Here is a 25728-nt window from a genome sequence, read left to right as displayed (position 1 = left end):
CTGTCCTGGTGATTTTCTATTTTTTAATTTCCTTAATGCTTCAGTTACCTCTGCTTCTTCAATATTTATTTCTTCGTTTGTTGTCACTTCAGGTGTTGGTGGTTCGTTATCGTTATCTTTAGCAAACAGAGATTGAAAATAGTCTGCCCAAGTTTCCTTCTGGATGTGTTTCGTTTTTATTAGTTCGTTCATCTCTTTTCTTTGTCCTCTGATCATTCTCCATATTTCCTTTTGTGTTCCGTAGAAGTCGTGTTCCATCTGTTTTGAGAAACTCTCCCAATGTTCTCTTTTTATTTGTCTGACTAAAGTGTTTGTTTCGTTTCTAATTCTTATAGTGGTTGTATGCCTGTTGTGTTCTGTATTGTAAAAAGGCTTTCTTCTTTTCTTCACATTTTATCTTCACTTCATCTCGAAACCATGGGGTTTTGTTTTTTGATATATTGGTATTCGTTACTTTCCTCTCTCTAAGTGATTCTGTTGCTGCGTTAATTATGTTACTTTTGTGGAGGACATAAGAGGATAAATAATGCAAACTGACTTGCCCTTAGGACATCTTTTAGCAAGTTCGGCAATCCATTCATGATATCCTGGATATCAGATTGGTGGATATTGTGCCACTCCTCTACCGCAGCCGTAGGTGCTGAAATATGCTACAGGATACTATCATACGATTTCGGGAGACAGGTTGATACACCTGCAAGCCAGGTCAAGGCCAACATCGATGCACTACAATTCGATATGGCCGCTTCATTGTCAGCAACGTGTTGAGAAATCACTTTTGCACTACTCCTGAAGCTTGTACGCGTCTTTTTGAGGTGAGAAATGTTTGGGTGAGTGAACATTCCATTAGAAGAAGTCTGACAGAAAGAAATGTGAGGTCTTTCCTTCCAGCTTACGCCCCACAACACCGTAGAGCTATATTTGGTTTTGCGCGAGAATAGCTGAGGTCAATATAGGCATTATTTGGATTTGGTGTCTCTTCAGCTTGGCCTGTTGTCAATTCATCAATTTCATGTTTCCCTTTTTCGTTTTCCTGTAGTAATTTCCAGTTGTGAGCCAAATATGTAATTTTCCCAGCCCTAGTGTTTGTCAAACGATTACGTTTTTTATTGTGGATCCAACTGAACGTACTGAACGATCTTTCAGTTGCTGCAGAGCTAACTGGAGCTGATAATATGCGAACAGCAACTTTCGAAAGACGACTACCTTTGCAGATACCTTTCCACCATACCAATGGCGATACTGATGCTGCAAAAATCCACACAAGTTATTTTCCCCATAGCCCATCCTTTGCCATATAATTGGGCAAGTCACTGGAAGCCGAAGTCGCAATATTCATTTTGTCAGCAACTTTGTGAATGAATTTGATTGCGTCCACATGCTCGACTGGCGTTAAAAGGCAACCCTGACTCGAGGGATCTAATAGTGCTGCAGTCAAATGAATTGGCCATAGAGCCATATGCTTCCTCTCTTCAATTTTTTGTAAAATAGTATTCTCCTCGGCTTTTGTAAGTGGTGATTGTGGTAATAAAAGGACAAGATTTTTCTGCAAATCATTAAAAGCGTAATGCACTTTATGGATTAAACATGCATTTGATTCAAATTGTTTTGTTAAAATTACAATTGGTTGTAAAATTAATATTAATTTCTCAACTCGAATCCAAAAAACATTGTCATCTAAAATTCGAGACTTTAGTTCTCTTGGTAAACAGTCTGTGACCTGCTCATTTACTGCTAATGTTTGCAGTGTGCTCTTGCAAGCAAGAAGGCTTTGTAGAGTATCAAGAAAACTACCCCAGCGGGTTTTCACTGGCAATTTTAGACTGACTGTTATATTTTTCTCCTTGTTAATCTTAGTAAACAGGGCATTTAATATATGAACATTTTTTGGCATTTCACTATCTCTGTGCAACTGTTGAAGAATGTTTGTGCTGATTTACAGTTAACTATGTCATTACAGAGTAACTGTAAGGTATGACAAAGGCATACCAAGGGTACAAGATGGTCATACTTTTCAGTCAATAAAGTAATTGCTCGTTTCATATTGGCTGCATTATCCCCAATGACGACAAGGAACTTCTCAGACTTATATTTCTCAATGATTTCTGACATTTTTCTACACAAATAGTCTCCCGTGTGTTTATTTTCTTCAGTAGCAAGAAACAACAAAAATCGGCTCAGGCTTTGATATTACAAAGTTTACAATACTTTCCTTCCGTATATTGCTCCAGCCATCACACTGAAGATGTAAATTTTTGGCAATGGCCAAATCGGAGCTAAGATCAGCTTTCATTTGGTTATATTCTTTATCCAATAAAGTAGTGGACACACATTTCCTGGTAGGAAGTTTATATGAAGGTATTAGTTTCTTGAAAAAATCAATCCATAAGGGGTGTTCTACTAAAGATAATGGTGATCCACTTATGAAAATCGCTTTGGCCAAAGATTGATTTAGATTGCTCTGAAAACAAAAAAGAAAATATTACACTTTACACTATAAAAGGAAACACGGCAATTTCATTATACAAAAGGTTTTAAAATAAACTTACATTTTCTTGAGCACTCATCGTGTCCAGAAACCCTTTCAAATCAATTTGTCGTCCAGAGACAGAGGGAACCGCAGAGGCATGAGGTGAACAAGATATAGAGCTAGGGGTCCTCTTGTAAGTACTGTTTCTCATTGATTTCATTGGAGTTTCTGGAATGTGTTTACTTCTAAATGGAATGGAAGACCTTGAAGCACATCCTGACATGGATGAAGAAAATAGACATGATGAGCTTGGACTTGGACGGTTTTCTCTCACAGGCGTGCTTGGATTCAAACATTGTGGTGGATCAATTATTACATCTTCATCTAGATCGAGCTGAAAAAATATATGTCACCTTTACCTTTACGCCTTACCCTTTACCTTTTAATTAAACAATTCAATTATTTGATTTTTCACTTGAACATAATAAATGAGCCAAGGTTAGTTAGGCGGAGGCTTTACTTAAACCTTGATTAGCCATTGACCAATTGGACTATCATATGTAAAAGTTTATATGCTCAAAAAATTGTCATTTTTAGTTTTAGTTGAATTTTACACCTACCTGCTCAGTTTCCCTATCTCTGTGCTCAACCTTGGCTGACTCAAAAGTTGAAGTTTAGGTTGATCATTTTTTTTGCTTCCTTGGAACACTTGAGGCACTTATTTATATGGCGAGTCATTTTATTCACATTCGCAAACTTGTAACACTTCGAACAGTATTTACAACTAACAGATTTATTCTCGTTAATGTTCCACATTTTCCAAACGCCATGCTTTTTACGTGGCATGTTTATAACGGGTTACAAGGGGTGCAAGTGGAAGAATTTTTAATGAAAAGAAACTTCTAACAGTTGTAATTTCTTACTTCGAAATAAATATAAGAAAAACGCGAAAAAAATGAGGTTAGGTTTGATTTTATTCTTCTTGCATGCTTTGTCTACTCCGGCAGGCCTACAGCCAGCGCAAACCGTGTGACGAAATGCCTGCTTGCAAGCTTTTAAAATCTTAAAAACAAAGTTAAGGTTAAAAAGAGGAAAAAAACAAATTTGGGTGGGTAAATATATTTTTGGGTATTTACCCGATAAATACCCGGTATTTATATATTTACCCAATCGGGTAAATACCCACGGCACATCACTACCTGTGAGTACCTTAATGAGGTCGGGATTTAAGTTTTATCATGACCGGCATGCTGTCCCGATTTTAACCCAATTGAACAAATTTGGGAAAACCTCAAAAAAAGGGTACGAGCAGGAGTACCAGCCCGTACATCCTTCGGAGAGCTCAAGACGGCTACTGTAGAAGAGTGGCACAATATACCCCAATCTGATATCCAGGATAACATCAGTGGGTTGCCAAACCATCTCCAAGAAGTCTTAAGGGCCAGGGTCGGCAACACCCATCATACTCATATTTTTTTAATTAGACTAAGATTTTTAAAATTATGTTTGTTAGAATCTTCTTCATTTAAGATTTTTAAACATTAAATTTTTCTTAAGCATCCCTTGATCAACGACTTTTTTTTCAAAAATTTTACTGCTTTGTTTTCCTCAAAGGTGGTTTTCACCGTAACATTCATAAAATGTGGCCCAAGATTGATAATTCCTGTAAATTGAAAGAAATACAGGGTGGACGGTTAATTTTCCCGATGAGTGTATTTAGAGCAGCCGCCTCTAAGATCAGAATATCCAACTTGTTAGAAAAATTTTCGTACACTATTCTGAGTATTTACTGAGTTATTTTCGAAAACTGAGTTCTTACAATTTCGAAACTATAGAAGAAGATGATCTTCTTCTTCTTCTTCTTCTTTATTCCATTCCTATCCAACTTTGGACATAGGCCTTCCCCAAATCTTTCCATTTCCGTCTGTCCTTGGCCGCGCTTTTCCAGTGAGTTCCTGCAGCTTTTACAATATCGTCCTTCCATCGTATCTGAGGGCTTCCTCTTCTTCCTGTCTCGCATTGTGTCCCGCAAATCTCCACTTTAACCCTGCTATATGTTCTGTTACATTTTTTACTTTTGTTTTCTTTCTTATCCATTTGTTTGATTTTCTGTCTTGCAGTTTTATTTCCAACAGAATCTTTAAATTTTTCATTTAGATATTTCTATTTTGTTTAAGTATGTTGGCCTTTGTTAATGTCCATGTTTCTGAGCCATACGTCAGAAAAGGAAGGATGCACTGATCAAATACACGGGTTTTTAGGTTAGGTATCTTTGTGCTTTTTAATGTCCATTTTAACTTTCCAAACGATGCCCACGCCAATCTGATTCTACTTTGTACTTCAGTTGTTTGATTCTCTTTATTAGCTTTGATTATTTGATCCAGGTATATAATATATTCGTCAACAACCTCAAATTTTACGGTATTTATATTTATATTTATTCTGTCATTTGTATTTGTCATGATTTTTGTTTTACCCATCTTCATTTTTAATCCTATCTTCTCTGATGCTTGTACTAGTTGAGTCAGCATTGTGGCTAGTTCTTCTTGGTTGGTTGTAATAAGAGCAACATCATCGCAATATCTGAGGTGATTGAGTTTCTTTCCGTTTATGTTAACACAATCATGATATTTGTTCTTCTTCTTCTTTTTATGTAGACATGACTCTGTCTGTTTTTCAATGTGTCTCCAGTAAGTTGTCATTCCATCTTTTTCGTGGTCTTCCCACTGATCGTCTTCCTATTGGGGAACCGTCTCTCGCCGTCCTTACTACTCTATTTGTTGTCATTCTGCTTATGTGGTCGTTCCACTCTACTCTTCTGCTTTTCACCCAGTTATTAATGTTGTCCACCTGGCATGTCCGTCGTATATCTGCACTTCTAGCTCTATCCCACAGCGTCTTACCATCAATTTTTCGCAATGTTTTCATCTCTGCTGTTTCTAGCATTCTTTTTGTCCTTTCTGTATCAGGTCGTGTTTCTGCCGCGTATGTCATTATTGGTCTGATGACTGTTTTGTAAATTCTGCCTTTCACTTCTTTTCCGATGTTTTTATTTCTCCATATTGTATCGTTCAGGCAACCTGCGGCTCTGTTTGCTTTATTCACCTGATCTTCTACTTCTGTTTCGAGCTTTCCGTAACTGCATAGTGTGATGCCTAGATATTTAAACTCCATGACTTGTTCTGTTATTTGACCCTCCAGCTCTAATTTACACCTTATTAGATCTGCTGTTATAACCATGCATTTAGTATTTTTGGGGAAATTAACATGTTAAATTTTCTAGCGGTTATATTAAATTCGTGCAGCATACGTTGTAAATCATCTTCACTTTGAGAGATTAGTATTGCGTCGTCTGCATAGCAGATTATTTTAAGTTGTTTTTCTCCCATTTGGTATCCTTTTTTTGTTCTTACTTTTTTTATTATTTCGTCCGTGATCAGGTTGAACAACAGAGGACTTAGGGAATCTCCCTGTCTTATCCCATTACCAGCGTTAATTGGGTCAGTTAGTTCTTCATCTACTTTTACTTTTATTGTGTTGTTCTGGTAGATATTTTCGATCGTTTTAATTATTACTAGAGGTACCTCTCTTGCGTACAATAAATGGATAACGTCCTTTAATTTTACCCTGTCAAATGCCTTCTTAAGGTCCACGAAACATAAGTATGCCGGTTTGTTGTATTCTAACGATTTTTCTTGAATCTGCCTCATTATAAATATAGCGTCGGTGCATGATCTTCCCGACCTAAAACCTTGTTGTTCTTCTGCTAATGTTATAATTTTATTCAGTTTGTTTGTTATTACTTTGGTCGTTAATTTTAGTGTTGTGTTTAATAAATTAATTCCTCTGTAATTCTCCGGGTCCGATTTTTCTCCCTTTTTGAAGAGAGGTATTAGGATGCTTGTTCTCCATTCTTGTGGTATTCTGTTTTGTGCTATTATTTTTTGGATTAGTTTTAATAGTTGTTTGGTTAGATCTTGTCCTCCGTACTTTAGGAGTTCATTCGATATTCTGTTCCCTCCTGGTGATTTTATATTTTTTAATTTCCTTAATGCTTCCGTTACCTCTGCTTCTTCAATATTTATTTTTTCGTTTGTTGTCATTTCAGGTGTTGGTGGTTCGTTATCGTTATCGTTATCTTTAGCAAACAGAGATCGAAAATAGTCTGCCCAAGTTTCCTTCTGAATGTGTTTCGTTTTTATTAGTTCGTTTATCTCTTTTCTTTGTCCTTTGATCATTCTCCATATTTCCTTTTGTGTTCCGTAGAAGTCGTGTTCCATCTGTTTTGAGAAGCTCTCCCAGTGTTCCCTTTTTATTTGTCTGACTAAAGGGTTTGTTTTGTTTCTAATTCGTTTATAGTGGTTGTATGCCTGTCGTGTTTGTTGTGTTCTGTATTGTAAAAAGGCTTTCTTCTTTTTTTCACATTTTATCTTCACTTCCTCTCAAAACCATGGGGTTTTCTTTTTTGATATATTGGTGGTATTCGTTACTTTCCTCTCTCCAAGTGATTCTGTTGCTGCGTTAATTATGTTACTTTTGAGTTTTTCCCAGCTTTCCTCGATGTTATCGTTTTGAAATATTCCATTATCAGGAATCTTCTCTGATATTCTTTTTCTGTATAAGTATTCCGTGGATTCCGTATTTAGTCCTTCGACTTTGATTTTTGTTTGTGTTGGTGCCACTCTCTTAGGTGTGAAGTCACTACCTACATCTGCTGAGTTGAGGCATCTTACGTCGATTATTTTTGATGGATGTATATCTCTATTAGTTACAATATAATCTATCATAGATATTTGTCCACGGGTATTATTGAATGTATATTTGTGTTGGTCTTGTGGTCAAAAAGGTGTTGTTTATTCGAAGTTCGTTATTCGTGCAGAAGTTTATCATCAGTTCTCCATTTTCGTTTTTGACATTCTCATTGTGTTTTTGTTTAATTCCGGGTATTACTTGGTTGCCTATTCGAACGTTAAAATCCCGCAGAATTATCAACTTTCCTCTAACTTGATCTACTACTTGTTGCAGTTGATCATAGAATATTTCCCTTGTTGTTTGGGGCTTACTATTTTCTGGGCCGTATACTCCGATGATGTTCAGGCCTTCCTTCTCCATTCTTATTTTTGCTGCGACAATCCTTTCTGATACGTATTGACAGTCTTTGGTGTTATTTTGGTATCTTTGGTGTATTATTAGTAAGGCTACACACCCTCTTGGCCCTGTTTTCTTTTGCTGCTCCACTGTAGATGAGTATATATTCGCCTAATTTTGACTGGTCTTTTCCTTTCTTTTTGGTCTCCTGTAGAGTGCATATATCTATTTTTTGTCTTGTAGCGGTTATTTCTTGATCTCTAGTGTTATTGTTAGAATATACAATATAAAAAGTAGCTATTATTCTATGGTTGTCACTTTATGTATTTGACAGTATTGATAATAGAAGTAATGTAATGTCAGAAAATTATAAAAATAATGTCAGTCAAGTTTCCTATTGTCCTGTAATTAAGAATAAATTTATAATCGTTGATGGTCATTTAGTTAGCTAGTTAGCTCACCTAACTCATTTTATAACAGGTTACTGGCCCAATTCACGTGAACTGTGAACAGGTGAAAAAATTTGGCGACCAGCAATAACGATTATAAAATTCAAGTCGATAAACTTGAGGGTCCTGAAGACTGGGCAAAATGGAAATGGCACGTTTCGATGTTATTACGAGCGTATTCACTTGAAGACATTGTGAACGGTACGTGTAAGTGTCCGGAGGTTGATGAAAATTCAACTTCATTAGAAGTAGAGAAGCATCAACAATGGTTAAAAGACGATGCAAAAGCGGCAAGTTTGTTAGCAGGTACGCTAGGAAAACTGTTGCCGAGCTCGTGTTGACATGTACTCACGCTAGTGGAATATGGGACAAATTACGTGCGAGATTTGAACGTAGCAGTACGCAACGGTTAAACATGTTAATTGAATTTTTAGAGTCCAACGTGATGAAAAAGAAGATATTAGCACACATGTTGCGAAGTTGCAGAAACTGTTTGTAGTTTTGAATGATGAATTGCAGATGCATGATGAAAATGTTTCGTCCGAAAGAATGTTAAATGGTCGGATCTTATCAACTTTGGGTAAGGACTTTGATAATTTCAAAGATTTGTGGGACACGATACCATCGAAGAATCAAACTTTGAATTTATTGATTGAGAAATTGTGTGCCATTGAATTACTTACTTACTTACTTACTAGCCAACGCCCACCCTTGGCATGTTAGCCATTTGGCGGCGCGCTGACCAGTATAGACGAGCCGTTTCTCGTAGGCGATCTTCATCCTCCTCGGGTGGGTCTGTTATCAGGGCTGGGCACTCTGGGAGGTGAGCAGCATCCATCTGGGGCTGATTACATAGTGGACAGTTGTCATTTTCACGGACGCCGATGCGATGTAGATGGGAGGCCAGGTAGTCATGCCCCGTTACTACGGTAGTTGTTCTGAACGCGGCTACACTAATGGGTCTCGGCAAGTTGTGAGGGATTGGTGACTCTATTAGGTGGGCCCAAGATTTTCCAGCACCGGCTTGTATTTGCTGGTCTTTTATCTTCGCTTTGATTCCTCTTTTAATGGTGGACTTTGCTGATGTGTACGATTGGAAGCTAGGGGGCTGTGGAAGAGTAGTGCCTTCTTTTGCAAGTTCATCCGCCGCTTCATTCCCTTCAACACCGACATGACTAGGGATCCATTGTAAAGTAATCAGCCACCCTTTTTCCAGCAAGTTCGATAGTTGGACGCGGCAAGATATTGTTTGGGCACAGTCGGTATATCGATTTGTCGACAGGGCGAGGATTGCGGCTTGGCAGTCGATGAAGAAGGCAACTTTTTGGGGGTGTTGGAGATTCTCGAGACTTTTAGCGGCTTCGTGTATAGCAGCAATTTCGCCATCATAGTTGGTGAGAGGGGCACCCACAGCTATGGAGCCTTTGGATAACGTTGAGACATATCCTGCTCCTGTTCTTCCCGAGTCCGACATCGAGGAGCCATTGCAGTAGATGTGGAGCCACTCATGCGCTGGGTAATTGGTGTGTATCGTATCTAGGGCGGCTTTCCTTAGGACAATGTCTGACGATAAGTGCTTCGGGTCGTTATGGTTTTCAAGACGCAATTCTGTGTTTGGTAGACAGCGGGCGAGTGTAGTTTGCGCTGGGAAGGGGGCGGCTTTCGACAGGTCAATGTGGTATTTTTCCATGATTTGATTTGCTACTGTAAGCGGAGTGGTTTGTGTTTTAAGACGTGAGGCTGCTTGTCTATATTCGTCCCATTTTTGTGGAAGTATTCGTCTTTGCCTTTCCCAGAAGGTTGACGCGTGTTGCTCTCTGCGGCATTGTATTGGTTCAATACCGGTCTGGGCTTCCATTGATGTAATGGGTGTTGATTTTGGAGCACCGGTGATGACGCGAAGGGCAGTGTTCTGGGCGACTTCAAGCTTGGAGGTGGTGTTTGTACTCGCAGTTATTGTAGCTTCACTCCCATATTCTAGTATCGGCCGGACATAGGTTTTGTATGTTGCTACCAAGACATCTTGCGTGGCGCCCCATTTTGTTGCTGTGAGACGTTTGAGCAGTCGACATCTCTTTGTGGCTTTCTCTGCAATGTCGTCGATTTGAGGTTTCCACGTCATTTTCTTATCTATGTACACCCCCAGGTATTTTGTTACATCCTCTCTTTCCAGGTCGACTCCTTTGTATGTCAGCTTGACAGCAGTCTGCTTTGTTGAAAGGGTAAGTACTTGATATACAGTTTTGGTTGTACTGACAGTTAGGCAGTTTTTATCCGCCCATTTTTCTAGATTTTTGAGAGCCTGGTTCATTACTCCCTCGAGCGCTTTCAGACTGCTACTTGATGCCCATATTAGGAGGTCATCGGCATACAGGAGGGCATCAACACCACGTGTCTTTCTAATCATTGCGAGCACATCGTTTATCATTAGGTTGAACAATTGACAGCTGATGACAGCTCCTTGTGGCAGCCCTTGTCTTTGTAGTCTGAATTTGGAACAATGGTTGTGAAATTTGACTCTCTGATACCTTTCACCGAGAAAAGATTTTATCCAATTGAACAGTTTACCGTCAATTCCAGACTTCGCTATCTTGTGTAACAGCAAACCTCTCCATACTGTGTCGTATGCAGCTTTGAGGTCTACTAGCACTGCAACTGTTGACATCTTACGGTGGAAAGCATCCTTGACTTTTTGAGCAAACTCGACTACATGGTCCATGGTGTTCCTGTGTTTCCTGAAGCCAGCTTGTGCGTCGTCAATCAGTTCAAGATGGGTTATGGCTCGGTTCAGTCTGTCCAGAACCATTTTTTCGGCTACTTTGCATAAGGAGCTTGTGAGGGATATTGGCCGGTAGCTATCAGTCAGGCTCGGGTCTTTTTGTTTCTTTAGGGTGGGTATGACCTCGCTCTTCCTCCATTGACTTGGGACTCTTGAATTCCATGTTAGGTTAATCAAGCTCAGAATGGTGTTTTTGGCTGCGGCTCCCAGATATTTAAGCATTTCCGGGTACAACTCGTCAATCCCTGCTGCCTTTTTCGTTTTTGTGTCAGAGAGAGCCGCTTCCAGCTCCGATATCGAGAAATCTTCTGTACAGATGTCCTTTATACTTTTGCTCATCCGCCGGGGAGGGGGATAGCGCAACAGTCTTGCTCTCTCCCTCTTATTTATCTTAATATTACTCACTTTTGTGTAGTGTTTACAGAGTTCGTTTGCTATATCGGCATGTGTGGTGAGTTCTCTAGCCATGCCTCTCATTGGCATTTGCTGTTGCTTGTTTCCATCATTGTTTAGCGTTTCGGAAGTCGAGCTTAGCAAGGAAGGATTTGAAAGCTTCTCTTTTCCCTGACTTAATGGCTTGAGTTAGGATCGCTTGTCTCTTTCGAAGCTCTACACAATCGTTCATTTGCCTGGATTTTTCAGCTTTGCCCCTGGCTTTATTTCTGGCAGCTTTCAATTTGGATAGCGTTGGGGACCAGAAAGTCTTTTACCCCTTAATTTGACCTCGCGGTATGCACTCTTTTGCACATCTAAGTATGGCCTCGGTTACTTTCTTTGCTGCTTCTTCTGGTTCTTGTAGTGTTAGTTGAGTAAGGACTTCATCTGTGCATTCCCTGTACTTTTTCCAATTCGCCTTTTTAAAATTCCAGCGCGGGGCGCGATTTTGGGCTTTTTTGTCCTTTGCCAGTTTGCATGTCACTAGCAGAGCGCGGTGACCACAGCCTGCTGCGTCGTCCAGGAGGGTTACACTGGTCTTCCCTGTAATGTGTGGGTGTGTTACGACAAGATCGGGCCTTGATTGACTTCCTCTAAACGATAAGAACGTAGGTGGGGTGTTCACTACATCAAGATAGTTGTTATCCAAAAAGTCCTCGAGGTGTTTCCCAACGTTGGTGGTTCTAGAGTAGCCCCATCTCGTGGATGGACTATTGAAATCTCCAATTATGATGGTACTTGGCTGGATTTGTTGCTCTACCAATTCCAATGCAGGTATATTATCTGGCGGATTGTATAGTAAGAAAAGGGTGACATGTTTCGAGTTTTTCCAGACTTCGACCTGGAACATTTCCAGTTTATCTCTATCCTGCATTTCGTGAATTATGTTAGTCTTGCATACTAGAGGGGTTTTGATTCCGATGATAATTCCTGACGCTACTTGTCGACTCCTCTTCAGCACATGGGTTGAATAGCCAACTGTAGGGTAGAGGTGAGGTGTGTCTGTAGCGGCTCCTGCCTCTACAATGACATATATCAACGTTATTTTCGAGAACGCTTCGTTTGAGTTCTAAAAACTTGCTGTTGCTTAGACCTCCAGCGTTCCAGAAGATGACTTTGAGGTCTGCGTCGCTGCCCTGAGAAGGGCCGTTTCGAGTAGGGATTCGTACACTCATGGATCAGCGCGCGTAACGACGAATCGCTGCTGCTCATTTAGCGTTACCCAGGGGACACGTGTGATCGTACCTTACGATAGACCACGGACGCGAGCAACTCTGTCCCCCGAATAAAAGTAATGATGCTGTTTTTTTGTCTGTTGTTTTAAGTGCCTCATCTAACAATTGTGTTGAAGCTGGGAAATGGTATTGTGACAGTGGAGCCACAAATCATATCACTACAGATAAGCAATATTTCTCATCTTATACAGAGTTTCTCTCTCTCTCCTGTCATTTCCCCATTACTGAGGATCGTGATTTCTTCCAATATTCCTAACAATGTTTCTCCATTGGTCTCTATCTTCAGCTGCTCTAAGAGCTTCGCAGAATGAGTTTCCAGCTGAATGCTTTATTTGGTCAGACCATCTAGTTTGACATACAGAGTTTGCTGAACCTGAAAAGATATCACTTGATAAGAAGGATGTATGTATGTTAGCCCATGGAAAAGGAACGGTGAAAATTCAAAGGCATCTGAATAATAAATGGAAAGATGCTGAATTGAAGAGTGTTTTTTATGTTCTTGAAGCAAGTGCTCATTTGTTTTCTGTGAAAGCTGCTGCACAAAGGGGTTTCGTTACAGCACTCGACGAAAAAAGTGTAAATCTACATAATAAAATTACTCTTAAATCTGTAATGACTGGGTACTTCAGTAATGGCCTGTATGCACTTGATATACGTGTTGTGAAACCGACCAATCCCATTCAAGCAAGTTTAGTAGAGTCAACAGATATGTTACAAGTGTATCATGAAAGATTTGGTCATCAGCATAAGCAACACGTAAAGAAGGTCTTGAAGAAAATGAATATAGACATTGATGGGTGCAAAGAAAGCTTTGGTGATGGATGTGAAATTGGAAAAATGCATAGATTGCCATTTAAAACTAGGATCAATCGGCCACAAGTCACTGGTGAGCAGATCCATGCAGATGTGAATGGACCGATGTCTATAGAATCACTGGGAAAAGCACGTTATTACCTATGTTTTAAAGATGACTTTAGTAAGTTTTGAAAAGTTTTCTTTATGAAACACAAAAGTGAGGTATGTACCTTCTTAGAAAAAATTTTAAATGAAGCAAACACAAATGGCCATGTAGTAAAGCAACTAAGATGTGATGGAGGGAGAGAGTTTGACAATAGAAAGGTATCGGAACTTCTTGCGAGTAGAGGTACAGAGCATTGTATCACTCCACCCTATACACCGCAGCAGAATGGTGTTGCTGAAAGGGAAAACCGTACCATTGTAGAGTGTGCTCGTTCCATGTTAAACCCATGCAAGTTACCCAAAGCATTGTGGGCAGAAGCATGTAATACTGCAGTGTATCTTCTGAATCGCACAGGAAAGTCATCAATTGAGAATAAAAGTCCCTATGAATTGTGGTATGGAAAGCCAGTTGGAAGTTTGAAACATTTAAGAATATTTGGCACTGAATGTTACGTTCACGTAAACAAGAATTTTCGCAGTAAATTTGATGATAAGGCGATACATGGTTATTTGGTTGGTTACGTGAATGACAGGGATGGTTTTAGAATATGGATTCCATCCATCCAAAATTGTATAATGATTTTGTTTTAGGGTCTAATGTTTAGCATATCTAGTTTTCATATTGACGGAGAGTGTTAGAATATACAATATAAAAAGTAGCTATTATTCTATGGTTGTCACTTTATGTATTTGACAGTACAGTGGAACCTCGATAACTCGGATTAATCGGGACCACGACCGATCCGGGTTATCGAAAATCCGAGATAGCCGGAGAATATGGTAAAAATTAATAAAATACGGTATACTTACAGATAAACTCCGTTAGAATTGAAATAACATGAAATATTTTTATAAATATGCACAGTACATATTACCTACTCATTACAATTCTAAAAAAAAACCAAACCCAAACAATACAAGACACACAATACTAAAGACCATTGTTTATAAAATAATTTTTTAAATAGTCTTTCCTAAACAATGCTGACAGTTTGAAATAAAAAGGAGTAGATACTGCAGACAGCTGGCTGTTGTTTCTGCGGCGTGTACTATGAGTAATTTTTAATCTCGTGTTCAAATTACACACATAAGTACACGACACAGAGAGTCTAGACACATTATCTCTCAAATATTATATTACATACACTTTTATTGTTGAAAGGATTGTCTGATAATTAACTATTTTGATTGGAAATAAGCCACAATTAAATTGAAAAATACAAAATATTGAAAATCAAAATGTTTATCTGATGAAAATCGGTCCGGGTTAGCCGGACTTCCGGGTTATCGGGGGCCGACTTATCGGGGTTCCACTGTATTGATAATAGAAGTAAGTTAATGTCAGAAAATTATAAAATATAATGTCAGTCAAGTTTCCTATTGTCCTGTAATTAAGAATAAATTTATAATCGTTGATGGTCATTTAGTTAGCTAGTTAGCTCACCTAACTCATTTTATAACAGAGCGATCTGATGTTTCAAGTGGTTATTCTCATTTGGGTTTTGGAGGTTTTTCTCGTGTCCTTATTTCTTGCCGTGGTCGTTTTCGTATTATCAATCCGGCTCCGAGGCTTCACATTGTTTCTTTGAGCAGTAGTTCTGCAATTACCTCAGGCAGTGTTATGATATGTTTTGTTATTCTTCTTTGGATGCCATCTTCTTAGCGAAGGTTGGCGATGACTTCTGCAAAGTCTTCTCTATTTTGGGCTTTTCTTATTAGACTTTGAAAGTCTAATCCTGTCGATTCTTTGATGTTGCGCAGCCAGGTCATTTGTCCTCTACCCGGGCCGAGTCTTTCTTCTATTTTCCGTTCCATAATAAGTTGAAGGAAGTTATACCTGTCGTGTCTAAATATGTGTCCAACATAAGATGTTTTACGTTTCTTGACAATTTCTGTGAGTTCACGTTCTCTATTCATACGCCTTAAAACTGCTTCATTTCTAACGCGGTCGGTCCAAGGAATTTTCAGCATACGACGAAATACCCCCATCTCAAAGTTCCCTAACCATCGTAGCCAGCTGACTGTTAACGTCCAAGCTTCCACGCCGTGCAACAGTACACTATATACATAACACTTTATCATGCGGTATCGTAGGGACAGATCAAGATTGCGGGCAGTGAGTAACTGTCGCATCTTTAAGAAGGTGTTTCTGCCTGTTCCGTTCTACATTTAATCTCTTGTTCTTGGTCTAAGGTTTCATGTATCCAACATCCTAGGTACTTAAACTTTTTCACTTGTTCAACGAGATTGTTGTTGACTAGGATGTTTATAAATGGTGTGTGCTTTTTTGAAATTACCATTGGGCAGCTAACCACAAAAGTCCTAACCAACAAAATCAATAAACTAACAACGTTATCAGATGAATAACAAGGATTCAGATCCGGAAGATCCTGTGTAGACGCCGTATTTGTACTGAGACAAATCACAGAAAAGGCCATTGAGTACAATAAACCAGCATATCTATGTTTTATAGACCTGACAGAGGCTTTCGATCGCATCCAAGTCGAAGACGTCTTACATTTACTGTATAGAAGAAACATACCAATCAATATTATACAAACCATCGAAAACATCTGCTTTCATAATCGAATACAGGCAAAGATAAATGGAAAACTAACGCAGTTTATACCAGTACAAAGCGGAGTCAGACAAGGTGACTCGTTAAGCCCACTGCTCTTTAATATAATAATGGACGAAATAATAGAAGTAGTACGTAAAGGTCGTGGTTACAGAATGAGGAACAAAGAAATCCGAATATTATGTTATGCAGACGACGCCGCATTAATCGTCGAGACAGAAGACGATCTCCAAAGATTAACACACATCTTCAATACAACAGCCAAGAAATACAATATGATATTAGCAGAAAAAACCAAATGTATGACAACATCTAAATACCCACTACGAAGAAAAATCGAAATTGATGGGAAAATAATAAAGCAGAAAGCAAGGTTTAGATATTTGGGAATAGATATAACCAGTTACGGAGATGTTGAAGAGGAAGTACGACAACAAAGCTTAAAAGCAAGTAAAGCGGCGGGATCTCTTAATGACACAATCTGGAAGAACAAACACCTAAGACAAGACACAAAAGCAAGAATCTATAAAGCAGCAATTAGACTTATATTGACATACACGGTGGAGACAAGACATGACACATCTAAACGAGACGACTACTAGAAACAACAGAGATGAAAATACTCCGACGAATATCAGGGAAAAGTATGTTGGATAGGGAGAGAAGCGAAAACATAAGAAGATCATGCGATGTAGAAGACATAAATGGATGGGTGACAAAATGGAAACAGGAGTGGAACGAACACATTAGTAGAATGGCAGAGGATAGGATAGTACGAATAGCACGAGATAAGTCACCAAATGGACGAAGAAGTATTGGCAGACCAAGAAAAAGATGGTGCGATAACTTAAACAATTTAGGAGGCTAATATTGAAGAAGAAACAGGCTTTAAAGCCTACATACAAGAAGGAAGAAGAAGAAGACCATTGTTTTAGTTTTTTTTTACATTCACCTTGAGGCCATATAGTTCTCCTTCTCGCACTACTTTGGTTAACAGAATTTGTAGTTCTTCTTCACTGCCAGCAATCAGTACTGTATCATCGGCGTACATGACGCTGTTCACGATTTTTCCATTGACTTTTATGCCTTCTTGTGCTTCATCTAGAGCTCGTGCAAAAATTTCCTCTGAGTACAAGTTGAATAATAATGGTGATATGTTATGTTACCTATGATATTTGTTCATTCCGTATATTCAAAATTAATTAATTATTTGTCTCAATTTTAGTTATGTGGAGGTGGTCCTAGGTTGTCATTGTGGCACTACCGCTTTTTATCAAATTCGACTGTCTTTCCAATAGATGACAGAGGTATTCACGTAGCTGATATCCACAAGGAAAAAATACTAGCTGGCGGAAGGTCCAAGCTGTTCATTCAAATGACTTTTGGGGGAGAAATAGTTGCTGAAATACCTGTATCGTCAGTCACTATATATAGCGCAGTATACCAAGAAGAACCCTCCAAAATATTGTGTTTGGCAGGTTCAAGTCCGAAGATTGATTTGTGTAGTAATTTTATGTATAAGAACCAACAATTATCTTTGTATTGAATATGTTTAAATAAAAAAGATTGTGTACAATTGTGAAGTTGAAATTACTGTAGATATCCTTAAATTGTATCGATTTATTTCAGAAACCACTTAAGGGACAAAATATCAAAAAATGTGTTTTTGGTGGTACTGTACAATTCAAAATTAAATACATCTTTTAGGGAAGAAATAACCTATGTTCCATATCAGGAAAGCTATTTGGCAGCCTTGCAAATAATCCGTTTAATTCAGAAAGAACCCATAAGATAAGTATAACCCATATAAGATTTTAATAAGTCACTCCCAGGTGCCCCGAAAACGGCTGCCACGGATGATAACGTGAAAAAAATCCACGATCGTCTTTTGGCAGACCGTCGACTGAAGGTTTGCGAGATAGCTGAGACAATAGACATCTCAAAAGATCACGTGGGTCATATCTTACATGAAATTTTGGGCAGCAGAAAGGTGTCGGCGCGATGGGTTTGCGTTTTCATACTCAGGCCAACAAGCGTCAGCATGAAACCACTTCAGAGCAATGTCTGAAGCGTAATCTGAAGGAGTTTCTACGTTGCTTCATAACCGTCGACCAAACTTGGATCCACCGGAAACCAAGGAACAGTCGATACAATGGACGTCACCCCGCGAAGTATAACCTGTCTATACTTTTTTCGCCACAGGTACTAACAGCATTTTCAGACCGTGTCCAACATCTTATAATTCTCCCTCCACCTTCGCAATCGGACTCTTAAAAAATAGAATCCGGAGTCCCACAGAGTAGCATCTAGGGCGCGGACCTATATCTCCTTTATACATGTGATCTACCAGAATTCGATCAGTACTGTTTAGCTACCTTTGCGGATGACACTGCCATATTAGCAGTGGGTAAAGATAATGTAAAAACAATCGATACACTACAAAATGCGATGAAAAAAATTCATCAAATACATTAGACTATAATTAATACATACAACTCTTGACATTTCCCATTAATTTTGTGGAAGCAAACAAAATAGCGCCATCTAGTGATCGTATGAGTTTTAACCACAAACTATGCATTTAAAAGAAAGGTATTTTTATAGGATTAAATCAAAATACAAATTTAGTTGTGAGCTATCTTCTTTAATTTTATATTCTTACTTTTTAATTTACATAATTTTTCCTTTTTACTATCGTTAATTTTATTTACAAACGCTTTTATTAAAAGATCAAAATGTTTATCTATAAAAGTTTTGTGACAATTTGTAGGTACATACATTTTGGAGAGTTTCTTGTAACATTTTAATTTTAAATCATATTTAACATTTTCAACACTCTCTTGTATATAATTTTGAAACTACCTTTTAAATATATCATTAATTTTATCTGAAGCTCCCTGTATAAGTTACACTTAAATTTCACACTATCGGGTGTATCCTTAGCCCTAATAATAGAAAATCAATTTTCTATACAGTCTGGGGTTAGCCTTCTTGTAAAAGAAATTGCAGCTAAACACCCTCTCATCGGGGTGAATGGAGGCAAAGTAATCCACTTTTTAGTTAATTTTGTTGCCATCCTAGGTATTTGCTGAGAATCCATTTTACCGAACCTATTTTATAAGACATTTTGTGTAAAAATACAAACAATCTACCAAGATTAGCTAATTAATTATCCGAAAATTAACAAAATTAAATTTGTATGTTTACGTTGAGAAAACGTAGTTCAACTCAAACCAGCAGAGGCGCTAGTGGCAACGTGCTTGCAGTTTTCTGTGGGAGTTGGATGTATTATAGTTTAATAGTCTGAAGACCGCGTCCCACCATCAAATAATTTGATCAAACTGGTTTGAGCAAACTGAAAGTGACAGTTAGTGACGTCACATCCTGAGTGTTCATTGTGGATAATGAAAAATTTTAATTTTAAATAAAGTACAAACAAGTTAGACAACTCAATACAAAAAATTTGATCAAACTAGACTGATAGTGAGAGCACAGATTTTTAGAATTTCAAAAAACTGCAATTGTGACGTCACTTTGACGTACTTCCTCAAGTACGTCAAGTTTGCTCAAACTGTTTGATCAAATTATTTGATGGTGAGACGCGGCCTTAATGTATTTGATTTAATTTAAAAAAATTCTCTAAGCACCAATAAAAATAAATAGACAATACATTCCTTATATCAACTCTGCTAAATACCTAGGGTTAACGCTAGACACGAAGCTTCGCTGGAAAGCAGATGTAAAGAAAAAGAAAGAAGAACTATAACTCAAATATAAAAAATCGTGCTGGCTCCTGAGAAGATACTCAGGGTTATCAACTTATAACAAGATACTAATTTACAAACGAAATTTATAAAACCAGTATCAACGTATGGTATCCAACTATAGGAGTGTACAAAAAAGACGAACTTGAAAATAATACAAACTTCTCAAAACAAAGTATTAAGGGACACAGTTAACGCACCCTGGTACATCCGTAATGACGACGTCAGCAAGGATCTACTAATGGAGTCCGTCGACAAGAAAATCCGAAAGCACGCAGAAAGTCACGAAAAAAGACTTGTCCTTCACGGAAATATTATGGCCATCCCTCTCCTGGACAACTCAAACCAGAAGAGAAGACCAAACCTCATGAGTTGGTGTAGTGCGTGGAAAAGTTAAAAGCGGAGCATCGCGCGACTAGTTTGCAAGTAACGTGTCTTGGTGTAGTGTATGATAAAATGAAAAGCAGTGCTTTGTGTGATAATGCGCAAGCAAAAGCGCTCCAGTGACAATAAAATCAACTAAGAATACATTAAAGATTGACCCTTAAGCCAAGCGTCCACAGACCTTACAATGATTGCCGATAATACGATCCGTACGATGCGGATAAGTGGTCGCGGTTACATAAGTTTCTGTACAAGGCAAACTAAAATCCGTTGCGTACGATGCGGGTCTGTGGACGCTTGGCTTTAGGGCGCTCGCAAACACAGCCACTTGTGGTCGCCACCGGTGGCTGCTGCACGCTGCTGACTGAGGTTTGGGTGTATTTTAAATGGACTCTGCGCAGACACTGCGTTACCGGTAGTGATGTTGATTATAGTTACTTTCGAGTATTCGTTACAAATCGTTACTTTTGTATAAAGTAATCATTTACAGTATTCGTTACTTTGATTACTATGGTTACTTTTGTATTTTAGTACCGGTAATCATATCGAGAATCGTATTTCTCAGTAGGCAGGTATTTTGTATAGGTATTCCGATATAACAACGACCTTTACCGATCTGTTTAAGGGATAAAAATGATTTGATTACTATGATTACTTTTGTTACTTATCGAGAATCGTATTTCTCAGTAGGTAGGTCTGGTGTTCAATATCTGCTCACAGATCTGTTTAATGATCTGAATGGTGTTCAATATCTGCTCACACGTTCCTTTTCCTGAGTACTAATCCGCATTGTTTTCGGTCTACATCTCAGGAAGTAAAAACTTCAGCCGTTTATCGATTATATGTAGCAGGATTTTACTTTCATGAGGAAAGAGTAATGGTTGTGTCATTGCTGCATACGGTTAGTGATCCTTTTTATGGATAAGGAAAAAGGTTGATTGGCACCACCATCAAGCACTTCAGCTGTCATTTCTTATACCTAAATATACTTATTTGAATACATATGGTAATAAATATTAATAGCAGTAGTCATTTAATTAATTTTTATTAAAAACTTTTATTTGAAATAAATAATTATATTACAATAAATTACAGAAACCCGTGACCAGCCACAGCAGCTGGTATATACCCCTCTCCCCCCTCCTTACTTTTCACATAGAACCAACCTTTGACACTAGCGTCTACAAGAAACACGACATCCCCTTTTTGCACTGCGATATTATTATCCCCACTTCCCGAAAAGTCTGTAACAATGACTAACAAAGTATGTCGAACTCCTTTCGTCTTAGCATTCGCTGCAGCCCTTAAGTACAACCTGTCTATACTTTTTTCGCCGCAGGTACTAACAGCGTTTCGAGACCTTGTCCGACATCTTATACTTCCTCCCCCACCTTCGCAATCGGACTTAGAACTGAGTTTTTCGGTATCTGTTAGGTTTCCTGAAGGTTTCGGGAAGACGTCGGTGCTTTTTTCCCAGCATGGAGCCAGTTTATCATCTTCCGGTGGAGGAATTATACCTGAAATAAAAAGAAATATATTTTTAAATACATTGGCGTATTTAGGTAAGTGTTTATGTTTGACAGATAGGATTGTTCTAGTGGGAATTCCAGTGGCGTAGCTGAAGATCGCGGCCCCCCTCCCCGCGACAATTTTTGTGAGCCCCCGTATTATAAACATAACGACAACTAATAACAGTATAATTACTAAAATATCTGTAAATAGCAATATTTGGCCTTTCTTTAATAAGTCTTCATTAGTTTGTGAATAGACATGAACACCCATTATACATGTACCTATCTTAATTCGACAAACCTATTAGTAAGTTGTTGCAATATTATATTATATAAATTTACGTTTAAAACAACTACAAAATTGTTTGCTAAAAGTTAGTTTTAAAATTATTTTTTAAATATTATAATTTTGTATACGTTTTATCCGTTTATTTTTAAATTCCGGTGTAATACCCCACTATTCTGCTATTCCTGCTGCTTTTGCTAAAGTTTCGGAAAACAAATTTCTCATTTTTAGAAGATTATCACGAGTTTTTTCAAAAAGTTGAAAGGTGACCGTTAACTTAAAGGCCGTTTCAGATTGCAAAAATGTTGTTAGATTAATAAAGTTAAGTATTTTAGATTGAATAGTAATGTTAACGACAAATTCAAAATTATTCATATGCTCTAATAATTCATTAACTTATAATTTTTCAAAATCCACTAGGAAAAATTTCCTGTAGCTGGCTGTATACCATTAATTACAAGTAAAATTTAATAAAAAATGTTTGGCTTGGTAAAAGGTATATTAGTTTAAAAATCCCCTATAGGGCTACAAACAGAAACAAAACGTTTTCGCTCTGTAACAAGAACATCATCAGTGTTACAAGAACATGCATAAGCCAACCAACAAATACAAAGGTCAAAGCCTTTCAAAAACAGACTAAAAGTCTTATATAGATGCCAATATGGCAAAATCCAAAGGATGGAGAAAATTCCTATGGCTACGGCCCTAGGGCAACATAATATGACTCCCACACGTGGTAAGTGGGTCAATAGGTGGTAACCCTATACAGAGCGAAAACGTTTTGTTTCTATGTAGCCCTATAGGCGCTTTTTAAACTAATATACCTTTTACCAAGCCAAAAATTTTTTATTAAATTTTACTTATATTTTTTCATCATTTTTTAGATAGCAATGAAATTTTCGTTAAAGATTTCAGTACTTGTCGGAAAGGCATGGCTGTTGCCTACAACACCATGGCCAAGTATATTAATCTCAGAACCGTTGTGACCACAAGAGGAAAAGGGAAGAGATCGAGAAATAACTAAGAAAAATAAAAAGGTTTACGTCTCAAAAATATCGTTTAAGACTTTAAAGTGTCTATTGTCGTTTTCATAGTCATTTTTCAGTGCGTCACAAATGATAGAAAAAAAGGCAAGTCCGTGATAATACACATTTATAACATTTATTCTGACATGAAACATGACATTTTAGTTAAATCTGACAGTTGTCACATTGTATATGAAATTTGGCATAAAAACAAATCAATTGTGTTTATTGCATTTATAAAATGGTATTTTCTTTGATTTTTATAGTCTTATAAACTGTACAGATTATATTCGTAGATACCTATATTATATAATTCGTAAATAATTTTTTTTTTCGATTATAGCGCCATCTATCGAGAACTAGAATAAATGTTATAAATGTCTGTAATCACGGACGTGCCTTTTTTCCTGTCACATACAATTTAATGCGTTAGAAAAAAATCGTGTGTGACGCACTGAACTGACGCACTGTGTGTGACAAAAAACTGTGACGCACTGAAAGATGCCTATGAGAAAAAGATTATTTCAAATGAACAAGCAAGAAATGTGGTTTCTATGAAAATCAAAAGAAACTACAGGACCTATATTACAGACATGTAGGTATACAAATGAATAACATATTATATTACAAGTATACAAGTGAATAACATTGATCTGCAAACGACTTACAATCTATGCTTGCAGTTAAAACAATGTAGAAGCAATCGAATAAGTAAAATTATACAGGGTGTTTCATTAATAATTGGAAATATTTTAACTGTAGATTTCTGGGCTCAAAATATTAAAGTTTAACTCAAATCATGTAAATAAAATGTGGTTCCGTACTGAGTTACAAGGTATTTTATTTAGAAATTTAAAAATTATTTGTACCTAATATTTGAAAACTGTTTGACATATTCTTGTCATACTTGGCAGGAAGTCTAGGTACTGTACACCCTATTAAATTTTGTTAAAAAAATGTTTCTGGCTACTACCAAAGTCGTACGACATGGGAAAGAGAATTGTCCAATTATTTCTATGTAAATAACATAGTCTTTATTTGTACTGATAAAATCATTATTTTCCGAGATATTTGAAGTTAAAAATGAAGCGACACAGTTTTATTAATGTATCCATGTTATCGGTGTTTTTTTAAAAATAAATTGTGGTTCTAAAAAACATTTGGGTATATGTAATCTAACCAAAATTCTAACCAGAACAATTTTAATAGCACGAAAATCAAAAAAACACATTTTAACTAAAATTTTTACAATTTAAGAACACTTTATCAACAATACTGTTCTCTACGTTTATTTAGAATGTCACAATCTTAATATGGCTTATGCTTTCATGTTATTAACCCTAGAAGGACCAAGGAGGGTTAAAAAGTATCCACAACATTGAATTACATCCGATTTTCTAAATACCTTTGTTCCTAAAAATCTCAAATAATTAGTAGTTGTCGGCGTACTACTGCCCTATTAGATGGCATATAATTAGCATTTCTATAATTTAATTCATTTCCTCATACTTTTATAAAAACTTGACAGTAGACTATAAATAATCCTCTTGAATACCTTCAACACCCAGAGGCGGCTCTAGCCCATGTAGCGCCCGTGTGCAGTCGATGCCATGGCACCCTTTGGTAGACGCGCAGTCAAAATGGAATAGTCGAATAGGTACCTACCTAGTACTTGTACATAAGGTATTAGGTACTCTTATAATGTAAACAAAAATCCAGATGCAAATAGTGCAATATTAAATGATGTCAGGAGCCAATAGATATTCACGGCGTCAGAACAACCTACCCAAATCTGTTAAAAATATTTAATTAAAAATGAACTTTTTATCTATGAGGTAAGGTTGAAAATTGGTTGAGGTTGATAAAATGATGAACTACATATTTTCAGTATTACTTAAAAAACCAACAACAAATTGTTAATATGGATAATTTTTGGGGAGTTCTGACTCCGCTGAAAGTCTCAATAATTGTGGTAGTCTTCTTCTTAGGGTGCCTGTCCGTTGCGAACGTTGGCAATCATTCTGGCTATGATGACTTTGTTGGTTGCTATACGGAATAGTTGTGTTGAGGTCTTTCTATACCATGCTCTCAGGTTAGCAATCCAGGATATTCTTCTTCGTACTGGGGCCCTTTTTCCTTAAAATTTACCTTGTAAAATGCATTGGAGTAGCTCGTATCCGCCTCGATTTCTCATTATATGTCCCAAGTACTGCAGCTTACGGGTCTTCACAATGTTGACTAAATCTGCGGTTGTGTTCATCCTCGTAGTACTTCTTCATTGGTGACTTTGTCTGTCCATGATATCTTCAGGATCCTTCTGTACAACCATAGCTCGCAAGCCTGAAGTTTCGATAGAGTTTCTGCCTTCAATGTCCACGTTTCTACTCCGTATAGAGGCACTGAGTACACGTAACATTTAAGGAGCCTTATTTTTGTTTTTAGGGTGAGGTCATGGCTGTTGAACACAGAGGTCATAGTCAAGAATGCACTTTTTGCCTTTCCGATGCGACATCTAATCTCTTGAGTATTGTCCCATGACTCATTGATTATAGTTCCCAAGTAGTTGTATTGTAAGACACGTTCAATTCTCATTTGGTTCACATACAGATTTGCTCCAGTTATGTTTTGCTTGCTGATGATCATTAGCTTGGATTTGCTGATGTTTATATCTAGTCCATATGTTCTACTTGTTTCCGTTATTTTGTTCATTAAGTTTTGCATGGTATTGGTATCTATGGTATTGGAAAACACTATTGTATCACCT

General features: G+C 37.6%; 2 protein-coding genes across 3 annotated transcripts in view; one reads left to right on the top strand and one right to left on the bottom strand.

The window, feature by feature from the left end:
• LOC114334595 (THO complex subunit 6 homolog) overlaps positions 1-17570 on the top strand; it is a 60267-nt gene extending 42697 nt beyond the window's left edge. Inside the window, exon 4 of the mRNA XM_028284669.2 lies at positions 17220-17570. Coding sequence (XP_028140470.1) covers positions 17220-17540 — 321 coding nt within the window. The 3' untranslated portion in view covers positions 17541-17570. The remainder of the gene's footprint in view (positions 1-17219) is intronic.
• Positions 17571-21231: 3661 nt separating this feature from the next.
• The window catches only part of LOC114334594 (uncharacterized), a 179838-nt gene continuing 175341 nt past the window's right edge, over positions 21232-25728 (bottom strand). For both annotated transcript variants that reach the window (XM_050647261.1, XM_050647262.1), the window contains exon 5: positions 21232-21659. In XM_050647261.1, the coding sequence (XP_050503218.1) occupies positions 21232-21659 (428 nt within the window). The remainder of the gene's footprint in view (positions 21660-25728) is intronic.

The sequence above is a fragment of the Diabrotica virgifera genome, chromosome 3, assembly GCF_917563875.1.
Source record: "Diabrotica virgifera virgifera chromosome 3, PGI_DIABVI_V3a".
Lineage (NCBI taxonomy): Eukaryota > Metazoa > Arthropoda > Insecta > Coleoptera > Chrysomelidae > Diabrotica > Diabrotica virgifera.
The sequence above is the reverse complement of the archived record's forward strand: the minus strand, read 5'-3'. Positions and strand labels throughout refer to the sequence as shown.